Genomic DNA, 22732 nt, shown 5'->3' with positions numbered 1-22732 from the left:
GTGTTTCTTATAAGAGACCAAATGATCTAAATTCTTGGGTTTGTGAGGTAATACAACACCACCTAGAGCTCAGAAGCACATTTTACTGAAATAAGTAATGTAGCACAATTTTTATGTAGAGGAATAAGGGAAGAAAATACCTAAGCTGTCACTGAAGCTGATATTTTAACGCTTTAGATTGAAGTGTAACTAGGATAACCAAAGATCACCTCTGTCCATTTTGTTAAGGCGATTCCATTTTAGGCTGAGTAAATAATTCACTTGACTGAAAACTGATTCTACCCAATACAGTATAAAATAGCAAATGCCATGAATATTTTCTTTTTTCTTTTCTCACTTACTTCTCTGTTTTCTTCACTTCTCACTTCTCTCTAGTCAGTGCCCCCCTAATCTCATGCTGTGCCCCCCCCCATTTATTACATTTTCATTTGGGGGCCCCTTGGAATATTCTGGGGCCCCCAGGGGGCAACATGGCCCCAAAATGAGAAACGCTGCTCTAGACCTCTTTCTTGACTTGCATGACTCTCCCAGGCTCAGGCCTCAATTAATACATGTAGAGGTCCAAAAGCTTAAAAGATTTTGGTGCCCCCATATATATTTAATTCAAAATATAAATAATAAACCGCAAAATAAACTTTTATTTTTTGAAATGCAACAAAACCTACAGTAATATGGGAAATGATGTTAATTTTTGTATACTTCCAATTTATTTTTCTCCTACTTTTTCCAATTGCAAAGTCTTTGATCAGATCCTCAAAAACAATCTTAAGTAACGCATCTACTTCTATACTTAGTAGAGATAAGGCATTCGGCCTACCTTGTTGCATAGTTGTTCTGTTGGAATTTTTAATATACTTTAGCCAAGAAAACGAATGCTCAGCTGAGCAATTTGTGACTATTAATGTTAAAAATCCAGCAATGAGAAATTTCTGTGGTGTCCCCCCCTTCCCCTTGAGGCCCTAAGCACAAGCTTATTTTGCTTAATGGTTAATCCAGCCCTGTCCAGGCCACATCCCTGATAAGCTCTTCTTCACATGCTCCTTGAGTTTTTTTGCCTGGCTGGAATGTGCCATTGAACAATGAAAATGCCTCTTCCTTGCTTGGGTGGAGGATAGAGAATTGTGTGCAGAAACTAGCCAAAGATAAAAATTTGCCTTCATTCAGTGTGCTCTTTTTTTTTTTAGTGATTGCACACACTGGTAAAGAGTACCAACACCTTTTTTTTTGCTGCCCTTGGCAGCTAGGTTGTGCTGGCATTCATGGTACTTTTATTGGGATAGGACTACCATACCCTTAGGGAACACGGGTGGCGCTGTGGGTTAAACCACAGAGCCTAGGACTTACCGATCAGAAGGTTGGCGGTTCGAATCCCCACGACGGGGTGAGCTCCCATCGCTCGGTCCCTGCTCCTGCCAACCTAGCAGTTCGAAAGCACCTCAAAGTGCAAGTAGATAAATAGGTACCGCTCCGGCGGGAAGGTAAATGGCGTTTCCGTGCGCTGCTCTAGTCTGCCAGAAGCGGCTTAGTCATGCTGGCCACATGACCCGGAAGCTGTACGCCGGCTCCCTCGACCAATAAAGCCAGATGAACGCTGCAACCCCAGAGTCGGCCACGACTGGACCTAATGGTCAGGGGTCCCTTTACCTTTACCTTTACCATACCCTTCAAGTGTCCCTATTTTCCAGGGACAGTCCAAGAATTATGAAAAACATCCTGGCTTCTGATTTGATCCCAGAACGTCCCTGTTTTCCCTGCCAGTGCTGCGATCAAGCTCAGGAAGATGAGCCAGTGCTTGTTTGAAGCAATGGCGGTGATAGTGGTGGCTGCAAGGGAGCACCCCGTTGCCTCTCCATGGCTGCTGCTGCTGCCTGCCTCCTCCCTTGGGCAGCTTGCAACGGTTGCTGGAAAGCAGGCAAGGAGGAGAGTCCCAGCTCTGTGTAACACACTAACTCTGAGGTGCAGGCAGAGGGCAGGGCCACCCAGGGCGGGAAGAAGGGAGGAGCAGAGCAGAGTGGGAGGAGTGTTGTTTTTGTTTGGGTCTTTAAAAAATGCTTTGCACATGTGCGTCAGATTTTGGAGCTTTCTTAAATTTATTTATTGCTGGGGCCTAAAACAGACTGATTAGATTGATTCTATCCTAATAATTTAGGAGTTTCTGTACTGCCCTTTGCCAGGCAGATAACAGGCCAAAGGCAGTTTGCAAATTTAAAACATATTATAGAACACCACACTGAACTAACAACAATATCTGCAGACCAGCAATCCCAGTTATTCAGGGTTACAGAGTTGTTAGGAGTTGCTGCTGTATTTATATTATGTAATTAAAACAAACCACTTATTGGTGGTTTTGTTTCCAGTTTTCATAATTTTTTATAATGGGTGTTTTATAGTTTTGTTTGCACTTAGTGTCTTGTAAACCGCTGCGTTAAAAAATTATCCAAATAAATTAAATTAAAGCCCAACCGCCTTGCTTATTTCAGAGGGGATGTAGTTCTTGCTAAACATGCACAGGATTGCCTTCCTAAGCATGCTTTTGGTAAATTAGTCTACATCTTTCTCTTGCTTTAAAAGAAAAAAGGAAGAATTTGTTTCCTGTGCCCGGGACCTTTATTTGCAGTGAGGTGCTGTGCCATTTAGTCTCTGCCTTTTGAGGTAGTCTTCTTTACCTGCTTATTAAATTGACATTCCCCAACACCCTCTCTCTCCTGAAATAAATCTGACATTTAAAACCATAAGGAGGGTTTGAAGCAGGCGAGGAGGGCTCGGTCTCCCGGGTGTTGATATTTCACCTATTTGAGCGTGTCCTATTTTCGGATGTGGAGTCAAAAATATGTGAAGGAAAAATGATATTCATTTTTTAAGATTTGACTAATGTTGTGAAGATACAAATCATTTATTTTTACTACCTATAAACTGTTTCAGCACACTGAAGAAAAAGCTATGCTAATTTATATAGCGTTGACATTTTATAATTTTCATGATTTTTTTAGATAAAGGATTTTATATTTAAAACTTTAATAGTCTAGTCTGAGTTCATTTATCTTTAATTTTTGAAACGGGGAGAGTAATTCATAACAGTAATTTTATTCCTGTAATGTAATATTCACTTCAGTTCATTTGTGCATTAAAATTCCTTTAAGACCGTTATTAATGATTTATATAATGAAATGTCATATTAATCACAGAAGTTTTCACATTTTATTATTCTCTTCCATGTTAATACTATCTTTATGATCTCTATTAATGTTTTATATCCTCTAATTTCAATTATAAATCAAGAAGATTTTCATGTTTTTGTTGGTATTTGCTTTTCAGGGGTGCCACCTTTAAAAATTTTATGTCTTTTCTCCCCCACCCCCCCCCCCACACCCTACATGTGCAGCATAAAACATCTTTATTCATAGAAAGGTAGTTAATTATGTCTTTTGTTTATAGTAAACTTTCATTGACAAACTTATCGTCATAATATTTCTTTTTCAAGCTCAGAGACTTGAACGGCTACGGAAAGAGAGGCAAAATCAGATAAAATGCAAGAATGTGCAGTGGAAGGAAAGGAACACATCTTATTCAGGTAAGAAGAATATGTTTTACACACACAAACACACGCGCATGCATACACACACACACACACACACACACACACACACATTGTTGTTGGGTTTTTGTTTGTAATTGTTTCATTCACTTGGGTTTGCAGAAATACATGTAAACAAAAAAGGTCAAAGCATCTGATGAGGTCATGTTGATCAGGAAAAAAATGGAGTAAACCCACAGAAATTAATAAACTTGTTAGTCTTGTCCTTTAATTTCAGTGGCTCTACTAATATTGGCTATAATTCTTATGGGTTTCATCCAATGTTAGTCCTACATAGAGTAGACTCATGGAAACTCATGAATGTGACTAACTCAAGTACATTAATTTATATACACCTACTCAGCTGAAAGGGAGACTCAGTCTAAATCACTGAGCCTCTTGGGCTTGCCGATCAGACGGTCAGCAGTTCGAATCCCTGTGACGGGGTGAGCTCCCGTTGCTTGGTCCCAGCTCCTGCCAACCTAGCAGTATGAAAGCATGTCAAAAGAGTGCAAGTAGATAAATAGGTACTGCTCCAGTGGGAAGGTAAATGGCATTTCCGTGCGCTGCTCTGGTTCGCCAGAAGCGGCTTAGTCACATGACCTGGAAAAACTGTCTTTGAACAAACGCCGGTTCCCTTGGCCTGTAAAGTGAGATGAGCATTGCAACCCCAGCACTGCAACAGTCAGGGGTCTTTTACCTTTACTCAGCTGAAACCAATTGACCGAAATTAGCCATGTCCATTAATTTCCGTGGGTCTTCTCTGACTAGGATCAACACTGACTACAGCCCTGTACTTTTTTGTTTTTAAGCTGGTTAATGTTTAACTTATAATCACGAAAAAGGTCAGGGTGTAACTGACAAAAATCTAAATTAGTTGGAGATTAACCTTGCCCTCTCACTCAGATTCTGATAGAGGTAGGCACTGGCACTCTAAAATGGATGCATTTGCATACATATGTCGCTCAGTAATCCAGATTTATGGGTTAGGTCCAGGATTGCTATCCTTATATTACAGATGAGAGGCCAAGAGTTCATAGCTCAGTCTCTTAGCTAGTATAGTATGCCAACTCTCTTCCCTCCCTCCCTCCCTCCCTCCCTCCCTCCCTCCCTCTTTCTCTGAGGTGCCCTCATCAATATTTGAATTGGCTCCTAATGGCTGGCTATCCTGACCGCTGTTTGGCGTGTGATACACTACAATGTGGCTGGATTGTTGACTCCAAGCCTCTCTACTTATATAAGAGAATATATTAAGAGCTTGCTGGATCATGCCAATGGTCCATCTAGTCCAGCATCCTCTTCTCAGTGGCCAGCCAGATGTCTTGGTAGGAAACCCTTGAGCAGGACCCGAGCACAGCAGCAGCACTCTCCCCTCCTGCGGTTTCTGGCAACTGTTATCCAGAAGTGTTGCTGCCCCCAACTATGGAGGCAGAGCGTAACCATCATTGCTAGTAGCTATGATAGCCTTTACTTGTTTTCTTTTATAAGTTGGTGGCCATCATTGCCTCCTGTGGGAGTGTGTTCTGTGTTTCTTTTATCACCCTGACTCTTCCCAACATTCAGCCTCACTGGATGTCCAAAAGTTCTAGTGTTATGAGAGAGCAGGGAGAAAAACTGGGGAGTGCTACAGGGGAGGGGGGAATAAAACCCCTGCATGCTGATAATATAGGGTTGCCATCTTTCAAAAAGTTGAAAATTGTTGAGCGCTTTTTCTTTAAGGAACCCCCCAAAATTGTTGAGCTTCTTTTTGCAAAAAAAGGCAGATACTCTCCCTATATTGCCTGCTGAAAACAATGTTATTTCAGCAAGGCTACATATAATTTTTTTTTACCAACTTCGTCTATTTTATTCATAATAATTTTATATTATTTTTGTACACCACTTAAGGATTTTTAAAAAATATATAATGGTTTATAAACTCTTCTAAATAAAATAAAAGTTCAGCACTGACAACATAAAATACACTAACTGGGTTCCCCAGTAAACCATGGTTTGGCTTGAAGTGGATTTGCCAACCATGGTTTTAAGAAAACATTGGTTATCATTACCAAGAGTTGTTTACCATTGGTGGTAACTGAATTTGAAACCATGATTGGTGCTGGAAAGGTGAAGGGAATTTGCTTCAGAGAGAGAGAGAGAGAGAGAGAGAGAGAGAGAGAGACTGTTCCAGCTGCTAGTTCATAATTTGCAAATGGAGGTTTTCACAGAGTTGGTGATTAAGCCTGCACTGGGCCACTGCGTTGCGTAGCAGAAGGGGAACTTGGCCAAATTAAACTACAATGCTCAGCAGTTTCCTGCCCTCCTCCTCCTCTCCAGTCTAGTGTTGTTATCCTGAACAGTCCCAGAATTGCACAAGGTTTCAACTCAGGCAAGGGAACTCAACCAAAACAGATGCCATAGTAATCTGCAGAGGAGAACTCCAGAGATGCACTCGGGGTCCGTGCCAGCAGAGGAGACAATAAAGCAATGCCTCCCTAGTGCTTCCTGAGGAACAAAACTACATATTGAAACACTCGCTCCTCTCACCAAAGCCAATGAAATGTATGCCTTGAGCTCCAGGGGACTCGAAGCTTTCCAAAAAGGCCCAAGAAATAACTTCACGCCATGCTGCAAGAATATAATTGCAAATGAGATTTTATTTATTTATTTATCTATTTTGGCAGTGTGTGGTGTGTGTGTGTGTGTGTGTGTGTGAGAGAGAGAGAGAGAGAGAGAGAGAGAGAGACTTCAGAATAAGCATAAAGGGTTTCACACAGCATAACACGTACCTGGGATACATAATGACATTTTTGTGCTGTCTTAGTTCAGAGAGAATTTAATAATCTTGCACGGCCCTGTTGGGTATCTTTATTTTATTTCCATTTCCATTTCTCTGTTTCCTGGTGCCCGCACCTGTGCATCCTCCATCTCCATATCCCAGTCAGAGCTGCTCCCGGCTTCCGAATTAACCGGGAAGCCATAACGACTTAGCCGTGATTTGACAAGTTTTAATTTTGCCATTTAACGAACGGCTCCCCCCTCCCCGCGACACCAGCTTTGGAAGTCCCCACTCAATCTGCCTTCGGCAGCAGTTCCAATCCTCGGGAGGGGCAGCATGTAAATCTTTGGGACGTGCACAAATCCAGGCAGGCGAATAAAGAACGGAGACAGAGCGGGGCAGATTGAATGCTGATCCACCAATAGTGATTGATTGAGTTTGGGGGCTGCTTCGCTCCTGGAGCAGATGTGGAGCAAAAACTCACTCACCAGATACAGTTGCTGTTCAGAGAAAGAGAGGCCGGCACTAATAGGTGAAAACTCGACAGGTCTTGATTTTTATTTATTTTTTTGTCATCCATCCTCATTTTTTAGGTATCCTTGTCATGTCAACTGGTGGGGCGTTTCTTCTGATTATGCTACAGCAAGGTCCCCTCCCCACCACCCTTTCAGCTTTGATTGCATACATAACCATTTTGTATTTTTGCTAGGGTTAGCTTACCCCTTCTCCACGTCTAAGCCACACCTTACCTATCATTTATTTATTTATTTAATGCATTTATGTCCCATGTTTCTCCCAAGCTGGGATTTACGGCGGATCACAAAAATTAAAAGCATCATTGTAAAAAAAGAGAGAGAGAGGAATAAAACCCAAACTAGTTAGAGATAATAATTAGATTTTAACATAACACATTTGGAACCAGCAATTAAAATCCTGTTTGCCCGGTGATCAGCATCACCTGCACCTTAGTTTCCAAAGGCCTTTCTGAACAGGAAGGTCTTAACCTGCCAGCATAAGGGTAGCAAAGAGGAAACCAGTCTGACCTTTATTGGGAACGAATCCTGCACTCTGGGAGCAGCCACAGAAAGGGGTGTCACCACCACCACCACCATGCTTCACAAGTTGATGGGACTTGAAGGTGCCCACCCAGGTATCCTAGGACACCCCCCCTCCAATCTCTGCATGTCTGTCTTTATCTCTTTGTCTCTCTCCCCATCTCTCTCAACACTGCTTGGACTCAGCTGATTGGTGGTGACAGCAAGCCTACCTTTCCAGTATACTGTCAGAAGCCCACTTTAAGGAGCACTGCCAACCACCTCTCTCCCTGCCCCATGCCTGTGCCCCATCAGCTGTGAAGCTGGTGTGTGTGGTTTTGAAAAAACAACAACCTTATGAGTCATATTTGGACCCATTCCAGTATTAGTATACGTTGCTGTTGCTATCTTCACACAGTGCATAGTTCAACTATGGATCATTTTGGCAGTCAAAATGATCAAGGTCATGGAGCAACCTCCCTTTGCAAAAAACATTTTGGGACTTTTATAGTTTAATGAAAAGAGGCTACATGACAGAAGTTTGTAAAATTAGGCATGGCGTGCAGAAAGTGGTCAGAGAAAAGTTTTTCCCTCTCCCAAGACTAGAGCTTGTGGACATACCATAAAGCTGAAGGAAGATTCGGGATAGACAAATGAAGTACACAGAACTCAGTTAAACTATGGAACTCACTACCACATGAGGCAGTAATGGCCACCAACTTGAATGGTTTTAAAAGAGGATCTGGCAAATTAATGGAAAATAAAGGTGCTATTGATAATAGCCATGATGGTTGTGTTCCGCACCCACAGTTTCCCACCCACCCCTCCCATAACACTAAACTTGGCAATACCCACAGGAGAGGAGGGTACTGTTGTGCTTGGGTCCTGCTTATGGGTTTACCAGAGGCTTCTGGCTGGGCACTGTGAGAACAGGATGGTGGACTAGGTGGGCTATTGGTCTGATCCAGCAGGTCTTCTGTTGTTGTTGTTGTTAATACCATATTGGCCTGAATATAAGCCTCACTTTTTTTCCAAATTTCGACCGTGAAAAGTTAAAGTGCAGGTTAAATTTGCAATCTTACAGAAATTGGCTTTTATGATATCGCTGCTGAAACAGAAAGATGGTAAAATGGAACAGGTGTGAATGCATGCAGAATTTTAAGGGCGCAGCTTATATTCGGGTATTGTCTCCCCCCCCCCTTGAATTACAAAGGTGCAGCTTATATTCAGGTACGGCTTATATTCAGGCCAATACGGTAATAATGTTGATATTTTTTAAAATACTTTTATAAGAGTAATGCTATTAACTATACTAGTAAATAGAGACTATGCTACTTACAAAAAGTAAAGACTATACTATTAAGAAAACAAAGTTGTTTCAAGTCTCATGTCCATATCTTATGTCCCAGTATCCCACAAAACAGCTCCATGTTCCAGCGGAATTCACTTTCTGCAACCTTCCTTCCCTCCTTTGAACTGGCTCAATCAGCTTGTCCATTTCCGCCAGACATCGTATTAACCCCTTCCTCTCAGTTGCAGCTTGTCAGCTATCAGCAGAAGACATGCTAGAGGTTTCAGTCCTTTCCCAACCATATCGTCAGTTAACCTAGAACAAAATCACCATCAGATTTGCTCTTGATACGGTCCCATTATGTCAGAGATGTATTTATTTTGCAGGATTTGTATACCATTTGATTGTAATGAAACCTCAATGGTCTGCTCTATTTGCCTCCAGTAGTTAGTTGTTGCTTGTTCATTTTGTCTTACCACAAGGTCCCAGGGCAGGCTACAGCAATTTTAAAAGAAAAAATTAGAATTTGGCCTGTGGGCCAGAGGTTCCCCTTCCCTGGTTTATGGCACTGTTTCATAGGTTTGTAGGGCCTGGATTTGTATAAGATTAGGAGATGGCATGGGTTTATATAGGTTTAAATCTGTAGGGGCTAGGTTTGCTAGTGGACCTTAGGTTTTATTAGGGCATAGGTTTATAGCCACCTAGATGAGGTTTCCCATATTCAGTAGCATCTCCTGAAACCATAGAAAGCTGCTTATAGTCAGTGTAGCCCATACAGAGCTAGATAGAACAATGCCCTGGCTCTGTGTAACACAGCTGCTTCTTTTCCTATGATTATGATTGCAGTGCCTTTTGAAATGCATGGAACACAGAAAACATTTAATTACTACTGGGTGCTGGCTTCGCGATCTGCTGCTCGTGATCCTTTTACCATCAGATCCCCCATTCAGGAGGGGGAAAATTTCCATACTTTCTGACATATTTGGCTTCTTTTTAATTGCAGCGGAGGAGCTGAGCCTGCTGTTTGAGAAGAAGAACTTCAGGGTGAAGCCTCAGCGTGCTGCTACGAAGCCATCAATCCTCTCAGTACGGCTGGAACAGTGCCCCCTACAACTGAACAACCCATTCAACGAATACTCAAAGTTTGATGGCAAGGTAAGTAGGAGAGAGAGAGATCAGTGCCCTCCCTTAAAAAGAAAAAAGAAAAACCTTGTATCTGGAAGTCTTCCTTGCATTTTTCCAATCCAAATTCTTTCCATGATTTTAAAAATACTGATGCTCTGTGGGTGGATTTTGGCCATTTTAGAGACTACAAAGGTGACTGATGTGGGCAACAGTCCAGAGGTTTTAAGCCCTTGCAGGGACTTTAAAAAATGAATAAATCCTGTCTTGTGCAGACTTGTCCTGGGATACTAAAGGAGGATCACTTCCTGTGTGCACCAAACCCCATAGCCAGAGGTCTTCTCGAGAGACTCTGTGTTGCATTGATACCTTGGAACCTAGGAAGCTGTCTCATGTCTAGTTCAGTATTGTCTATAGTGGCTGCAGTGGCTCTCTGTGGTTTCAGACAGAAATCTATCTGGAGTTGCTGGGGATTGAAACCGGGACCAAAGCATGTGCTGAGTGTCTGCAATTTTAAAAAGAAATCAGAATTCTAGTCCTCGTGATACTGAATACAGAGGCTGAATCAAACAGGAGCATTGGAAGCTGCTTTATACTGACTAACTCTGTTGGTTCATCTAGCACGGTATTTGTCTATACTGACTGGCATCAGCTTTCCAGGGTTTCAGGCAAGGAGCTCTTCCCACCCTTCCTGGCAGTGTTGCTGGGGATTGAACCCAGGTACTCTGCCACCCTGAGCTATAGCCTCTTCTGCTGGCTTGCCTAGCCAAAGGAATAAATGGAAACTTTCCAGACCACTGTGAGGATCAGCTCCCTAGCCTGTTGATTATCACACAAAAGGAGTGGGAGCATTTTCTGTTAAGGTGGAGAGGCACATTAGATATGCATCAGTCCTAAGTTGTCAAAATCTTTTATTATTTTGCTGAATGAATGTTTACCATTCAGTGCATTACTGTTTGCACCACATTTTGTTGGTTGTCCTAAAGCCAACAAAAACAGTTCCTTCTTTGCCTTTTATTTTTGTCCTAAGCTCCAGAAGGGCTGAAATGGATGGCTGTTGGTCTCTCCTGGAAAGGAAAGGGTTACAAGTGACAACAGACAGAGCCCATCGCTTTCTGTCTTCTTTTTCCAGACTTAACTTTTACGCCTGACATTTGGATAATACTTTGCTCTAAGGAAGGTGGAAAGTGGCTTTTCACTCTCTGTGAATTGCTGATAACACAGATGCGTTGAGCTAAATTGCAAAATCCCCCTGTTAAGAGTTGCTCTGTAGAGTCATTGGACTGAATTGAACTAAGTTTACTCAGGGTAGGCCAATTCAAATTAATGTGCCTACGTCAACCAGGTTCATAAATTTCAGTGGGTCTGCTTTAAGTAGGATTAATATTTGATACAACCCCATAACTACTCAAATTCTGCCTCTGTAAGAATAAGGCTCCATTTATACACAAGACAATGTACAGTGGTACCTCAGGTTACAGATGCTTCAGGTTACAAAGGCTTCAGGTTACAGACTCTGCTAACCCAGAAATAGTACCTCGGGTTAAGAACTTTGCTTCAGGATGAGAACAGAAATCGCGTGGCGGCGGCACAGTGGCAGCAGGAGGCCCCATTAGCTAAAGTGGTACCTCAGGTTAAGAACAGTTTCAGGTTAAGAACAGACCTCCAGAACGAATTAAGTTCTTAACCCGAGGTACCATTTGTTAGCATGCTTAGGGAATAATACCAATATTAACACATTGCCTTTCATTTCAAAAAGAAATACTAAGACAACTGTAATCCCAATCTAAAACCCTGGAAGAGAGTTGCTGGCAGCCAGTGTGGACACTAATGAGCTGGAAGGACCAGTGGTCCAAGCTGGTATAAGGTAGCTTCCTACGTTCTATGATCCTGTGTGCTAATTAGCATTTACCTGACCTATGTTATCTCTCTGGCATGATGAGTGGTAGTGGGGCAGCTTTTTCTTTCACCAGGGTATGCTTTGGTCAGCCAACATCGTTAGATTGTGTTTATCAATCCAGCATAGGTAAGTTTGTGTAGCTTGGGCAGGAGAAATGGGAACTTTCCAGGCTGCTGCAAGAACAGACTCCCATATACTCTGCAAGTGCAAACCTGGTGTTTCCAATGAGATGGAATTTTGTGGTGCTTGGCGACTTTAACGGAAAAGGAGAAGAATATTCTTGCCTACAAAATGCATGATTTCCTACCCACCGTTGCCACCTAGCTGGCAACAATGACATTTGGGCTTCTCTATGGCCGATCTGGTGTTTATTGTTTTTGTTATTATTATTAATACTGCACACCCCTCACTAGCAGGTCCCCAGGGCAGGTTACAACATTTTAAAGGTCAGTATTAAAAACAGTTAAAACAAATTGCAGCCATAGAACTGGGTGCTACAAACACACAGGACCCGCCTGCCAATTTCTGGGAAATTTGCAACAGAAGCTGCTGTTGAGTAATGGAATTGTGTTTGATTTCTGTACAAAAGAGCAGCCAAATGAAAGTAACCTCAGGGATAATAGGCAAAATGAATAGTATCCTGTGAAGCCCAAAAAGTTTGTGATGGTGAACAGTGTTTTGATCAAGGCAAAGAGGAAATACTTGTGCATATGTGTGTGCCCTCTCATCCCAAATAAACTAGAGTTTGGGGAAATGAAGTCCATGATGCAATCAAAAAAGGAGGTGGTCATCTTCTCCGCCTGGCTCCTTTTCAGTTTGTAAACTCTTTGAACAATTGGAATCAAGTCAGATGCTCAGTAGCAAAAACATATGAAGCTGTCTTACATTGAGTCAGACCATTAATCCATCTAACCCAGTATGGCTTGTTCTGCCTTAAGGGTGGAAGGGAAATTCATTTGGTCTGCGCTTGTTGATTCAACTGACCATAGTCACACCTCTTGAACTAATATACAGATTGGAATGTAATGATCCTTTGGCTCAGGCCACATGCACACCATGCATTTAATGCGCCAATACCACTTTAAACAATTGCGGCTTCCCACAAAAAAAACCATAGGAAATGTAGTTCATTAAGGGTGCTGAGAGTTGTTAGGAGACCCTTATTCCCAATTCTAGAACTACAATTCCCAGAATGCTTTGGCAGTCAACCCCTCTTCACAGGGAACTCTGAGAATTGTAGCTCTCTGAGGAGAATAGTGCTTTAAATGTTTGGTCTGAATGTGGCCTTAACCACCTTGAAGGATTAAAAAAAGAGAGAGAGAGAAAGGCTGTGTATAAGGCCTTAACATATAATTTTAAAACAAGCAAATTCTTCATTCTTAGCTGAGCAGTAGTTATGGAAATCACCATGCTGCAGCAAACGTGTCCTGGCTTCCTTTTCGTTATGTAGTCTTCCATTATTATTAATACTGTACTGTTATTGCTACTACCTTGCAACATGCTTGTCACGATTGCATCAGAACCAACATTTTAACAACACTCTCCCTGTTATCGGTGCTCTTCAGTGTTTTTAAGATACGAAGGTTGCTGTTCCCCCCCTTTTTTTACATGCTAAGAGATGTGTTTTTCTGCAAATATTCATAATTCTTTTCCTGGGAATAGTACGTGCCTGATTTGCATAATTAACTGAGCCACTCCGGTTCCCCTGGGAAAGTGGTGCCTAATTGGGGAGAGATGGGGGAGTCTATTAAGGGGGGCTTTGGGGCCTAATTAAGCATGGTTAAAAAAATCCTACTTAATTATGTATTTACTCTAGAGGCTGGGGTGACTCTTGAAATCCTCTTTTAGATTTGGAACCAGAGCTTTTGATTTCTTTTTATTATTATTATTTCCTTTAAAAAAACACTAAATCATTATTAGAAAGTTTCATCTCTCGTGCGTGCCAGATAAAATCACAGTTGTGTTTCTCTGGGAGAGATGCAAGGGATTAGTGTGGCTTGCTCTGTGAACAAAGTTCTCCACCAACACTAATGAGCCCAGTTCTTTAAAGTGAAATAGCATCAATTTTTGTTGAGAGGTTTGCTGTTTTAAAAAAAGTAAATCACAGCTACAGACATTGCATATCTTTGCAGACTTACAGTCCAGATTGTTAATGTATGTTAATAAAGAAATAGGAATTCCCTGACAGCTGTAGGATTCTACAGGCCAGAAGCAACTATTTTGGGGGGAGCCAAGCCAGCTTGTCAGGCCAGAGGCCCATCTAGTCCAGCATTCTGTTCTCACAGTGGCCAACCAGATGTCTGTAAGCCTGCAAGCAGGGCCCAAGCACAATACAGTGGTACCTCAGGTTACAGACTCCGCTTACCCAGAAATAGTACCTCGGGTTAAGAACTTTGCTTCAGGAAGAGAACAGAAATTGTGCTCCGGCGGCGCGGCAGCAGCAGGAGGCCCCATTAGCTAAAGTGGTGCTTCAGGTTAAGAACAGTTTCAGGTTAAGAACGGACCTCTGGAACGAACTAAGTACTTAACCTGAGGTAGCACTGTAACGCTTTCCCCTCCTATAGTTTTCAGCAACTGCTATTGAGATCTATTATTGCCTCTGACCATGCAGGCAGAGATAAGCCATCATGTCTACAGTATTGGATAATGCATTCAGAAAGCTTCTCTGGATCACTCTGCGCCTTTTATTGGTGCCTCTGTCCACTAGTCTTCTGAAGATCTGCCTAGGGCAGAGGTTTTCAACCTTCTTGAGTCCACGGTTTCCTTGACCAACTATGGCACCCCTGTGGGGCTCAGGACCCAGTTATGTCACCCCTTGCCTGCAGAGCTGGCAGCCTCTCACCCATTTTCAAACACCCTCCTTTGTGGAGTGTTCCCTCAGCCTCCTCTCTTTTCCCCTCTACTTGGGAGTCCTCCAGGCAGCTACCGCAGCCGCCCCTGGTCTCTGAGCTGCCTCAGCTTCTGGCAACCAGCACCCCCAGGCAGCATTTGCCTGGGGAGTTTGTAACCAGGGCTGCTGCAACAAACAGCTGTGCAAGCCTTTGGGAGGCAGAGATGTGAGAGGGCATCAGAGGAGGGAGGGAAGGAAAGAGGGACAGAGGCCAGTGCTGCCCACAACACCCCTGGCCATCATTCAAGGCACCCCAGGGTGCCATGGCACACTGGTTGGAAACCACAGGCCTAGGGCAGTTCATGCAACAGTCTAGGCCCCACTGATAGCCTTCTCTTCCATGGATTGTCCAATCCTTTTTTAAAGTCACCCATGTTGTGGGCCATCACAGCCTCCTGTGGGAGCAAATACCTTAGTTTTAATTATGCAATGTGCGTGAAGAAGTACTTTCTTTTATCTGTCCTGAGTCTTCCAACATTCAGCTTCATTGGACATACATGAGTTCTAGTGTTATGAAAGAGAGGAATGGAAAAATTGTTATCTACATGTTCCCCCCCTCCCAATTTCAAATTTTCTGATCGTAATCACAATTTGGCGTAAGAAGCCATTTCTTTATTCTGTAGCATAGAGCTTTGGGGTGGGAGGGCTTATCTGCTACATGCTACTGAGAATACAGTGGTACCTCGGGTTAAGAACTTAATTCGTTCCAGAGGTCCGTTCTTAACCTGCAACTGTTCTTAACCTGAAGCACCACTTTAGCTAATGGGGCCTCCCGCTGCTGCTGCACCACCAGAGCATGATTTCTGTTCTCATCCTGAAGCAAAGTTCTTAACCTGAGGTAATCTTCTTGGGTTAGCAGAGTCTGTAACCTGAAGCGTATGTAACCCGAGGTACCACTGTATCTAATGTCCACAGGTCTTTCAGCAATGACCAGGTTTTATCATTGCTTTTTATTGATTTTACATGTTCCATATCTATATTTATTTTTAAAATGTGCTGTAAGTAAGTAAGTATAAATTTCCATAGTATTGCTATAATTTTCTGGTGTCAAACTTGAGCAGTGTATATATAAAAATCAACAATAAAACAAATCCAACCTCATGATGATCTGACGATGGATTTGAACCTTTTCTAGGGCAGGAACAGGGGCCGCAGGGTCAACAGAACCCACCACACCAGGCCAGCTGCCGGGCGCATGTGCATGAGGCGCACAGGGTTCATGGAGCCCTTTTCTAGGGTTGATTTTAAAGATGGACTTAACAGAATTTGGCCCTTGGTGCCCAGGGCAGGTGGGGAGGTGCTTTTCTTCCTTTCTTTTTAATGAAATGTCTATGAACCAGCATAAAACAAAACAACAACTTCTTTGTTAGAAACTGTTTTTAACAATGAGGCTGGGGAGTGGGGGGGAGGGATAATTCATGAGTACTAATTGCTTGGCTGTTAATTTTCATAAGTGTTGATAGAAGCAGTTCCTTAAATTAAACTTTGTTTAAAACGTATCAAGGGAAATATTCCACAATGTCGGGCCTGAAGTGAAAATTAATATGAATGCTGTGGCAATTAACACGTACTGGTTAATAGCTTTTAGCAGCATTTTGGGATGATAGACCTTAAATACATTTTTCGCATGCTGCTCTTGTTCCAGTTGCATTCCAGTTATATGTCTGCATAATTATGAACCATTTCCCCCCCACAATTTCAGATATTAAATAGCTTTCCTAAAAAGAAAAAGGAGGGGGGGAATATCCACACCAGAGTAAGAATGGAGAAAGGAGGCACACTGTAGTGTGTAACTGGTTTTTTTAAAAAAAAAAAAATTGCCCGAGATGTTAATTTGACATTTTAAAACCTATTGTGCAAAAATTAGAGTCTTTAATTTCCATTTCACATCATGAAGCATTTCTGCCCTAAATAGGTGTATCAAAATCAAACATGTTTATTATTTCTTAAGTGCCTGTAAAAAGAAAAAAGAAAGTACCATATAATACAAAATTATTTTTCTTCCATATTGCAGAGAAAGCTGAAACGTGCTCATTAGAAATACCTTGAAAATCGGAGTTGAGGGAATTGTGGGAGAGGCATTACCCCCCCCCCCTCCCTCAGGACACAAGACTTTTAATCTATTTATTTGGGTTCAAGTTTATAACCTTACTTCCTGTGCCAAATGTCCACTCAACGTTCGGCTTACAGCATCTTAAAATAAAGCAAGATCGCAAAGATTAAGTATTACAAAACAGTAAAACCAACAACAGTAAAACAGCAGGATATCTGAGCCTGATTCAACCATGTCTGTTTGTGGGAGTGTGTGTGCTTTTGTTTGTACTGTACCAGTTTAGACACTTCGCCAAATCCCTCAGCCCAGTATACCTGAAGGACAGTCTCCACCCCCATCGTTCTGCCCAGACACTGAGGTCCAGCGCTGAGGGCCTTCTGGTGGTTCCCTCGCTGCGAGAAGCCAAGTTACAGGGAACCAGGCAGAGGGTCTTCTCGGCAGTGGCGCCCGCCCTGTGGAACGCCCTACCACCAGATGTCAAAGAGAAGAACAACTACCAAACTTTTAGAAGACATCTGAAGGCAGCCCTGTTTAGGGAAGTTTTTAATGTGTGACATTTTAATATATTTTTAATCTTTGTTGGAAGCCGCCCAGAGTGACTGGGGAGACCCAGCCAGATGGACAGGGTACAAATAATAAATTATTATTATTATTATTATTATTAAAACACCAACACAAATGGAAGCAAGGGACATTCACCTTTCTTCACGCAAGTGTGGTAGTGCAGCTCTTCAACCACTGAGCTGAGGCTTGTAGTGAATGGCATTTCCCCTTACACTGGAGAAAGGGAGCTGGTTGGAGATTCTGTGCCCATTCCTCCTGCACCCCCTCCCTGCCTCCAGAGCAGCATAGGAGGTATCACTGGAAGGTGCAAAATCACCACCCACATACTCGTCTGGTGGATGGGTGGGGAATCTCTCTGGGGCCCAAGTTTCCTCTGTGAAAGGTAGGAGCCCTTGAAGCAGCCCTAGAAGTCCTTGAAGTAGCCAGTATCCCATCTCTCAGCAGGTCCAGGAATAGGCAACAAGGTTGGAATGGGGTTGAGTCTGCTGTGATGTGATGGGGGGAGCGATGGCTCAGCCTATTTCAATTCACATATGTTTAATTATGAGTGTTCCATCCAGATTATTGCAGGGATTTTTGTCTAAATGCGCAAAACTCATTGGGCGGCATCCAGATAAGTTCCCCTTGGAGTAGTCCCATCAACACTGATTTGCTTAATTAATGTACAGTGGTACCTCAGGTTAAGTACTTAATTCGTTCTGAGGGTCCATTCTTAACCTGAAACTGTTCTTAACCTGAAGCACCACTTTAGCTAATGGGGGCCTCCTGCTGCCGCCGCGCCGCCGGAGCACGATTTCTGTTCTCATCCTGAAGCAAAGTTCTTAACCTGAAGCACTATTTCTGGGTTAGCAGAGTCTGTAACCTGAAGTGTATGTAACCTGAAGCATATGTAACCCGAGGTACCACTGTACTTTTTTCAGAACAATTTTTATTAAAGCCTTTTCATAGGAGAAAAGGATTTTTTTTTAAACTATTCTAGATAGGAACAAAAACAGAGAAAGAAGAAAAAGAAGAAATGCAGAGCCTTCTCTTAGAGTTAGATCTTCATCCTTGTCTCACACAGAAAGAAATGGACCCTCCTAGCTCTCACCTGGGAGCTCCCCTTTCTTCTCTCTGCCTTCACCCTGGGAGATCTTCCCTTCCCTGTCTCTCACACAGGGTCCTTCATTAAGTCCCTTCAGTGACCCATAGTAGAGGACACACTAATAAAATAGAAACAAAAATGAAGCTGGGGGGAAAGAGAAGAAAAGAGGAAGATAAAGCTAATAAAAGAATAAAGACAGAAAAGAGAAAAATAAAATAGACGGGACTTCAGATTCTCTGTCTGCCAGTTATATACAAAAAATATTCAAAATATTCAAAACATTCATTCCAGAATGGTATCCCGCTGTTCCTCCTTCTGCTAGGCAATATTTCTCCAGTCTTCAGATATAGAGATCTCAAGTTCATTCATTTTCCCTTCCACGGACAAAAGTCTAAAAGGGGTTCTGCAGTTGTTATCAGTAATTGTCAACAATAGTCTTCCTTCAGTCCTGCATAGTGACTTTATATCTGACTTTATATTGAAAAACAATAGATCCTTCATCTTTATTCAAACAGGAGTCTCCCCACTTTGGTCATATATTAAAACAGTAATCCATTGTAATTTACTTATGTTATATTCCTTAATTCACACGCAATTCAATATCTTCCAATCCCAATTCCTGTTAGCCATGAGTTTCCATCCTAAATTAGAAAAAAAATAATCCTTCCATTTCCTCCTATTCCATTCTTTTTCCAGACTTGTCGCAAGAGGTTTGTAGCTTTCTCCTTCCGATACACAGTCTCCACTTTTGCAGCTCTATCACTGCCAGCTCAGAATATTTCTTAATCTCTTGCTCCATGGTTTCTTTCATTCCACTTTTCCAACACCACAACTTCACCCCCAATTGCCTCACTCCTCCATGCACCGGTATAAAGAGTCTCTCTATTTTGTCATCCACTACTTCCATTTTTAGCACTCCACTTTCCTGCTCTGGCAGTCTTCCATCAACATCATTCTCTATAGGCTCTGTGATCCCCCCAGCCTCATTTTTCTCTAGTCCATTTTCATTCACCAGCTCTAGCCTCTCTCAGTTGCTCACCCAATAATTGCTGCATAATGCCAACAGTCAACGGGGTGTATTATTCTTGTTGTCTTATTCTTATTAACAACTCACTCTGCTTATAGTCTCTGCTTTAAAAACATGTTAACCGTCTGCTTATCTGACAGTATTCTTTTCTCACAGTAGCATAGAAAAGCTAGTTTCACTTTTGCAATTAGCACTTTCAGAGGGACAGTTTTAAGAAATAAAACAAGAAATTTCTAACAGCTGGATCATGCCTTAGCCATTTAGAATCTTTCTTTGGTACAAACAATTAAAACAGGCTTTTTGTTTTACTTTCAACCTTTGAATGATTGTCTCTCCTTGCACCAGCAGCCGACTTGCATTCCAAATTTCACCTGCCAGACAGAATCACCTCAGTCGTAATTTATTAGTATCTCAAAAGTAATTTTAAAAAGGGAGGTTATACCAACCTGAAGGATTGATCTTCAGGACTATTATGTGGTATTTCTGCAAAATGGAAGTTCCTTGCTCTAAATAACTCACCCCGTCTGGGTCCCCCTAAAAACATGGTGTGTAAGTCAGCTTTTCCAGAGCATCAGAAGTTATTCCCTTTGTTCTCTATCTTCAGAGCAAGAATGTGATAACCAAGATTTATGTATCATTAATCACCACATAATTATCTCTGTCGACAGAGTGTTGACTAGAGATATTTAGTCTGCCATGATTCCTTCCGGAAGTCAATGTACTTTTGTGTGTGTGTGTGTGTGTGTGTGTGTGTGTGAATCTGCACTGAATATTGGTAGTGCTGAATACAAGATATTTATGTGCCCCAGGCTCTTAGGTGGGATATATACTGGAGCAAATAATACTAATACTAAATTTAATTAATTGTATTTTTAATATCTATAAGGCAACTCAATAACGTTGTTCTCTGGGTGACTCACAAGCATAAAATGATAAAATGTAATTAAAATACAGTATGATCAAACACAATATGATTCACAAGTATAACCACATTAAACAACTTGCAAAAAATATCACACTCTGACTGCGTGTCTACTTGGGAAAGCCAGAGAAAGCCAGGGGTGCATTGGGTCCCAGCTGATGGCCAGGGAGAGGGAGAAGCTGCCCAAGAAGGTATAAACCTTCCCGTCTCTCCTGGGCCTTTGCTGAGATAGTAATTCCATATCAGGCCTTTAACAACATTTAGAGGATGACAAGCCTTTTCAGTATTATTTATTTATTACACTATGCCCCCAGGCAGATTACAACACAAAAAGACAATATTAAAAACAATTAAAAACAACTTACAATCACAAAAATAGGATAAGTACCAAAAATATGCACATCAAGTGTCAAAAACCAAGGTAAAGAGGTGCCTCAAACTGTAATCTTGCTTTCCAGATTCTTGCTGAGTTTTACTTGCAGGGTCCTCTGTTTTGGCTGCTTTTATTTTTGCGGTTTGGTCAAGTAGTTTGTTGTGTGTTGTGTGTGTGTTTAAGTGCTTATTCATAAGCTGCCTTGAGCCCTTTTGTCTGAAGGCAGAAACCATTTTAAATAAATGTATAAAATGCAGGTCACAGGCCTCCTGCCTAGATGTAGCCAAATCATTTTTTATGCTACTTGCACCCAGTGGCCTTTCTGAACCCTTTCCCCCCTTGTTTTTGCTCCTTTGCTATTCAGATCTAAAACCTTCTAAAAGAGGTTGCATTTGAAAGCCAGTTGCATCTTTCTGTTTTTCACACACACACACACACACACACACACACACACACACACACCGCCAGCAATGTGAAAAACATGTTACTATGCAACAAGGATTTCTTGTGTGAGCATTTAGCTGCAATTCATTTTAATTGTCCTTATGAAGTTAAAAAGTATTAGTGTCAGATAAAGATTCATCACTGCTGTATGATTTAAAGCTGGGACTACAGAAAGCAGGCATGTGTCCCGGCAGCTGTTTATACAAGGCGCTGTCTCTTTTGACAGCAGTTAAAAAGTATGGTTGTGGTAATCAAATTGTGATGCCAGCCTCTTGGAGGCTAGCCCCAGATTGAGTTAAATACACACATATGCACACACTGTATATCTATCTAAAGTATATGTATGTGTACACACACACACACACACACACACACACACGGAGTCCCTGCTCATTCCATTTGCCAACCCTTCCTCCAATCATTTTCCCCACATTAACCCTCTAGTCTGGAACTTCCTCTTTCCACTCCATGCAACTGCTAAGCTCGCTTTTCACCTTCCCAATCTCGTTTCTGAAGCCAGTTCTCTTCTATTCTGCCTTCTCCTTTGCTTCCCTCCCATGCCCTGACTTCATGCAAATCCAGAATTGTGATTAGGTTCTACAAATCACCCAATGGGGGCTGTGTGATGACAGCTTTACGTGTATATGTTTATATGCTTTACTTTTACCTATATGAAGAAAAATGTTTCTGTATATGAATAGACATATGACTAGATATACACTCTTATACTTACATATTTTTAAAAACTGCTACCTGTTTTCAACTATCCAATGCAGAAAATAAAGGGTGTTTCACAAATGGATCAACATAGGTACATTGGAAGCTGCCTTATCCTAAGCCATATCCTCAGTATTGTCTACATCAAGGCTGGGAAACCTTTGGCCCTCCAGATCTTGCCAAACTGCAACTCCTGTCAGCCCAGCAAGCATCACCATTGGCCAGAGGTGATGGGAATTGTAATTCAGAAACATCTGGTTCTCCAACCCTGGTCTACTACACTGACTGGCAGCAACTCTCCAAGGGTTTCAAACATGGGATGTTTCCAGCCCTTCCTGGAATATTCTGCGGAGTCAACCTGAGACATCCTACATGCACAGCAGATGCTCTTGCCACTGAGCTGCGACACTTCATTTCATGTCTCTGATTACCTCAGCAGCACATCAGACCACATGTTGTTCATACACATTGTGTTCTGTATACCCAGAGACATGGGGATGGTGGCATAGGTGCATCGGTTGTGTTCCTTTGGCCTCAAGCGATGCTCAGTGGAGTGAAGATAACATAGCTATTACTTGAGGAAGAACAGGTGAAACCCTAACCCCCACCCCCACAGACACAGCATACATTTAAAGCACATGACTTTCCCCAAAGCATCCTGGGAACTGAAGGGTGCTGAGAATTGTAGCTCTGTGAAGTAAGGTGTGTACGCAGCCACACACCATTGGTGTTGTTGTTTTTTGTGGACTCCTCTGTTTTTAAACAAAGCCTCGACAAAGTTGAATTTGCAGTAATAAGTGTCAGGCGTCCCTTGACTTTTCCATTTGCTGGATTTTGTTCTCCAGTTTCGGAAGGATTTAAAAGCACCTCCCTTCAGTTTCCACTTAATACATGACAGTTCTTTGGAAAGGGAGCCAGCTTAACAAGATCTCTCTCTCTCTCCATAGAGTGCTCAGGAATAACAATTGTATCTGGTTGT

The 22732-nt window shown here is 42.1% G+C and overlaps 1 protein-coding gene and 1 long non-coding RNA gene across 11 annotated transcripts in view; both read left to right on the top strand.

The window, feature by feature from the left end:
- MAPKAP1 (MAPK associated protein 1) overlaps positions 1-22732 on the top strand; it is a 199567-nt gene that overhangs the window by 23184 nt on the left and 153651 nt on the right. For all 10 annotated transcript variants that reach the window (XR_014215512.1, XM_082207708.1, XM_082207706.1 and 7 more), the window contains exons 3-4: positions 3482-3571; positions 9661-9812. Coding sequence is in view for 9 of the 10 variants with exons in the window: in XM_082207708.1 (XP_082063834.1) it covers positions 3482-3571; positions 9661-9812 (242 nt within the window). In the remaining variant the exon portion in view is untranslated. The remainder of the gene's footprint in view (positions 1-3481; positions 3572-9660; positions 9813-22732) is intronic.
- On the top strand, positions 15477-16857 carry LOC309523725. The gene is made up of 2 exons (XR_014215570.1): positions 15477-15858; positions 16584-16857. It is a non-coding gene; the product is annotated as an uncharacterized lncRNA (long non-coding RNA).

Source organism: Podarcis vaucheri (genome assembly GCF_965113315.1).
Source record: "Podarcis vaucheri genome assembly, chromosome: Z".
Lineage (NCBI taxonomy): Eukaryota > Metazoa > Chordata > Lepidosauria > Squamata > Lacertidae > Podarcis > Podarcis vaucheri.
The sequence above is the reverse complement of the archived record's forward strand: the minus strand, read 5'-3'. Positions and strand labels throughout refer to the sequence as shown.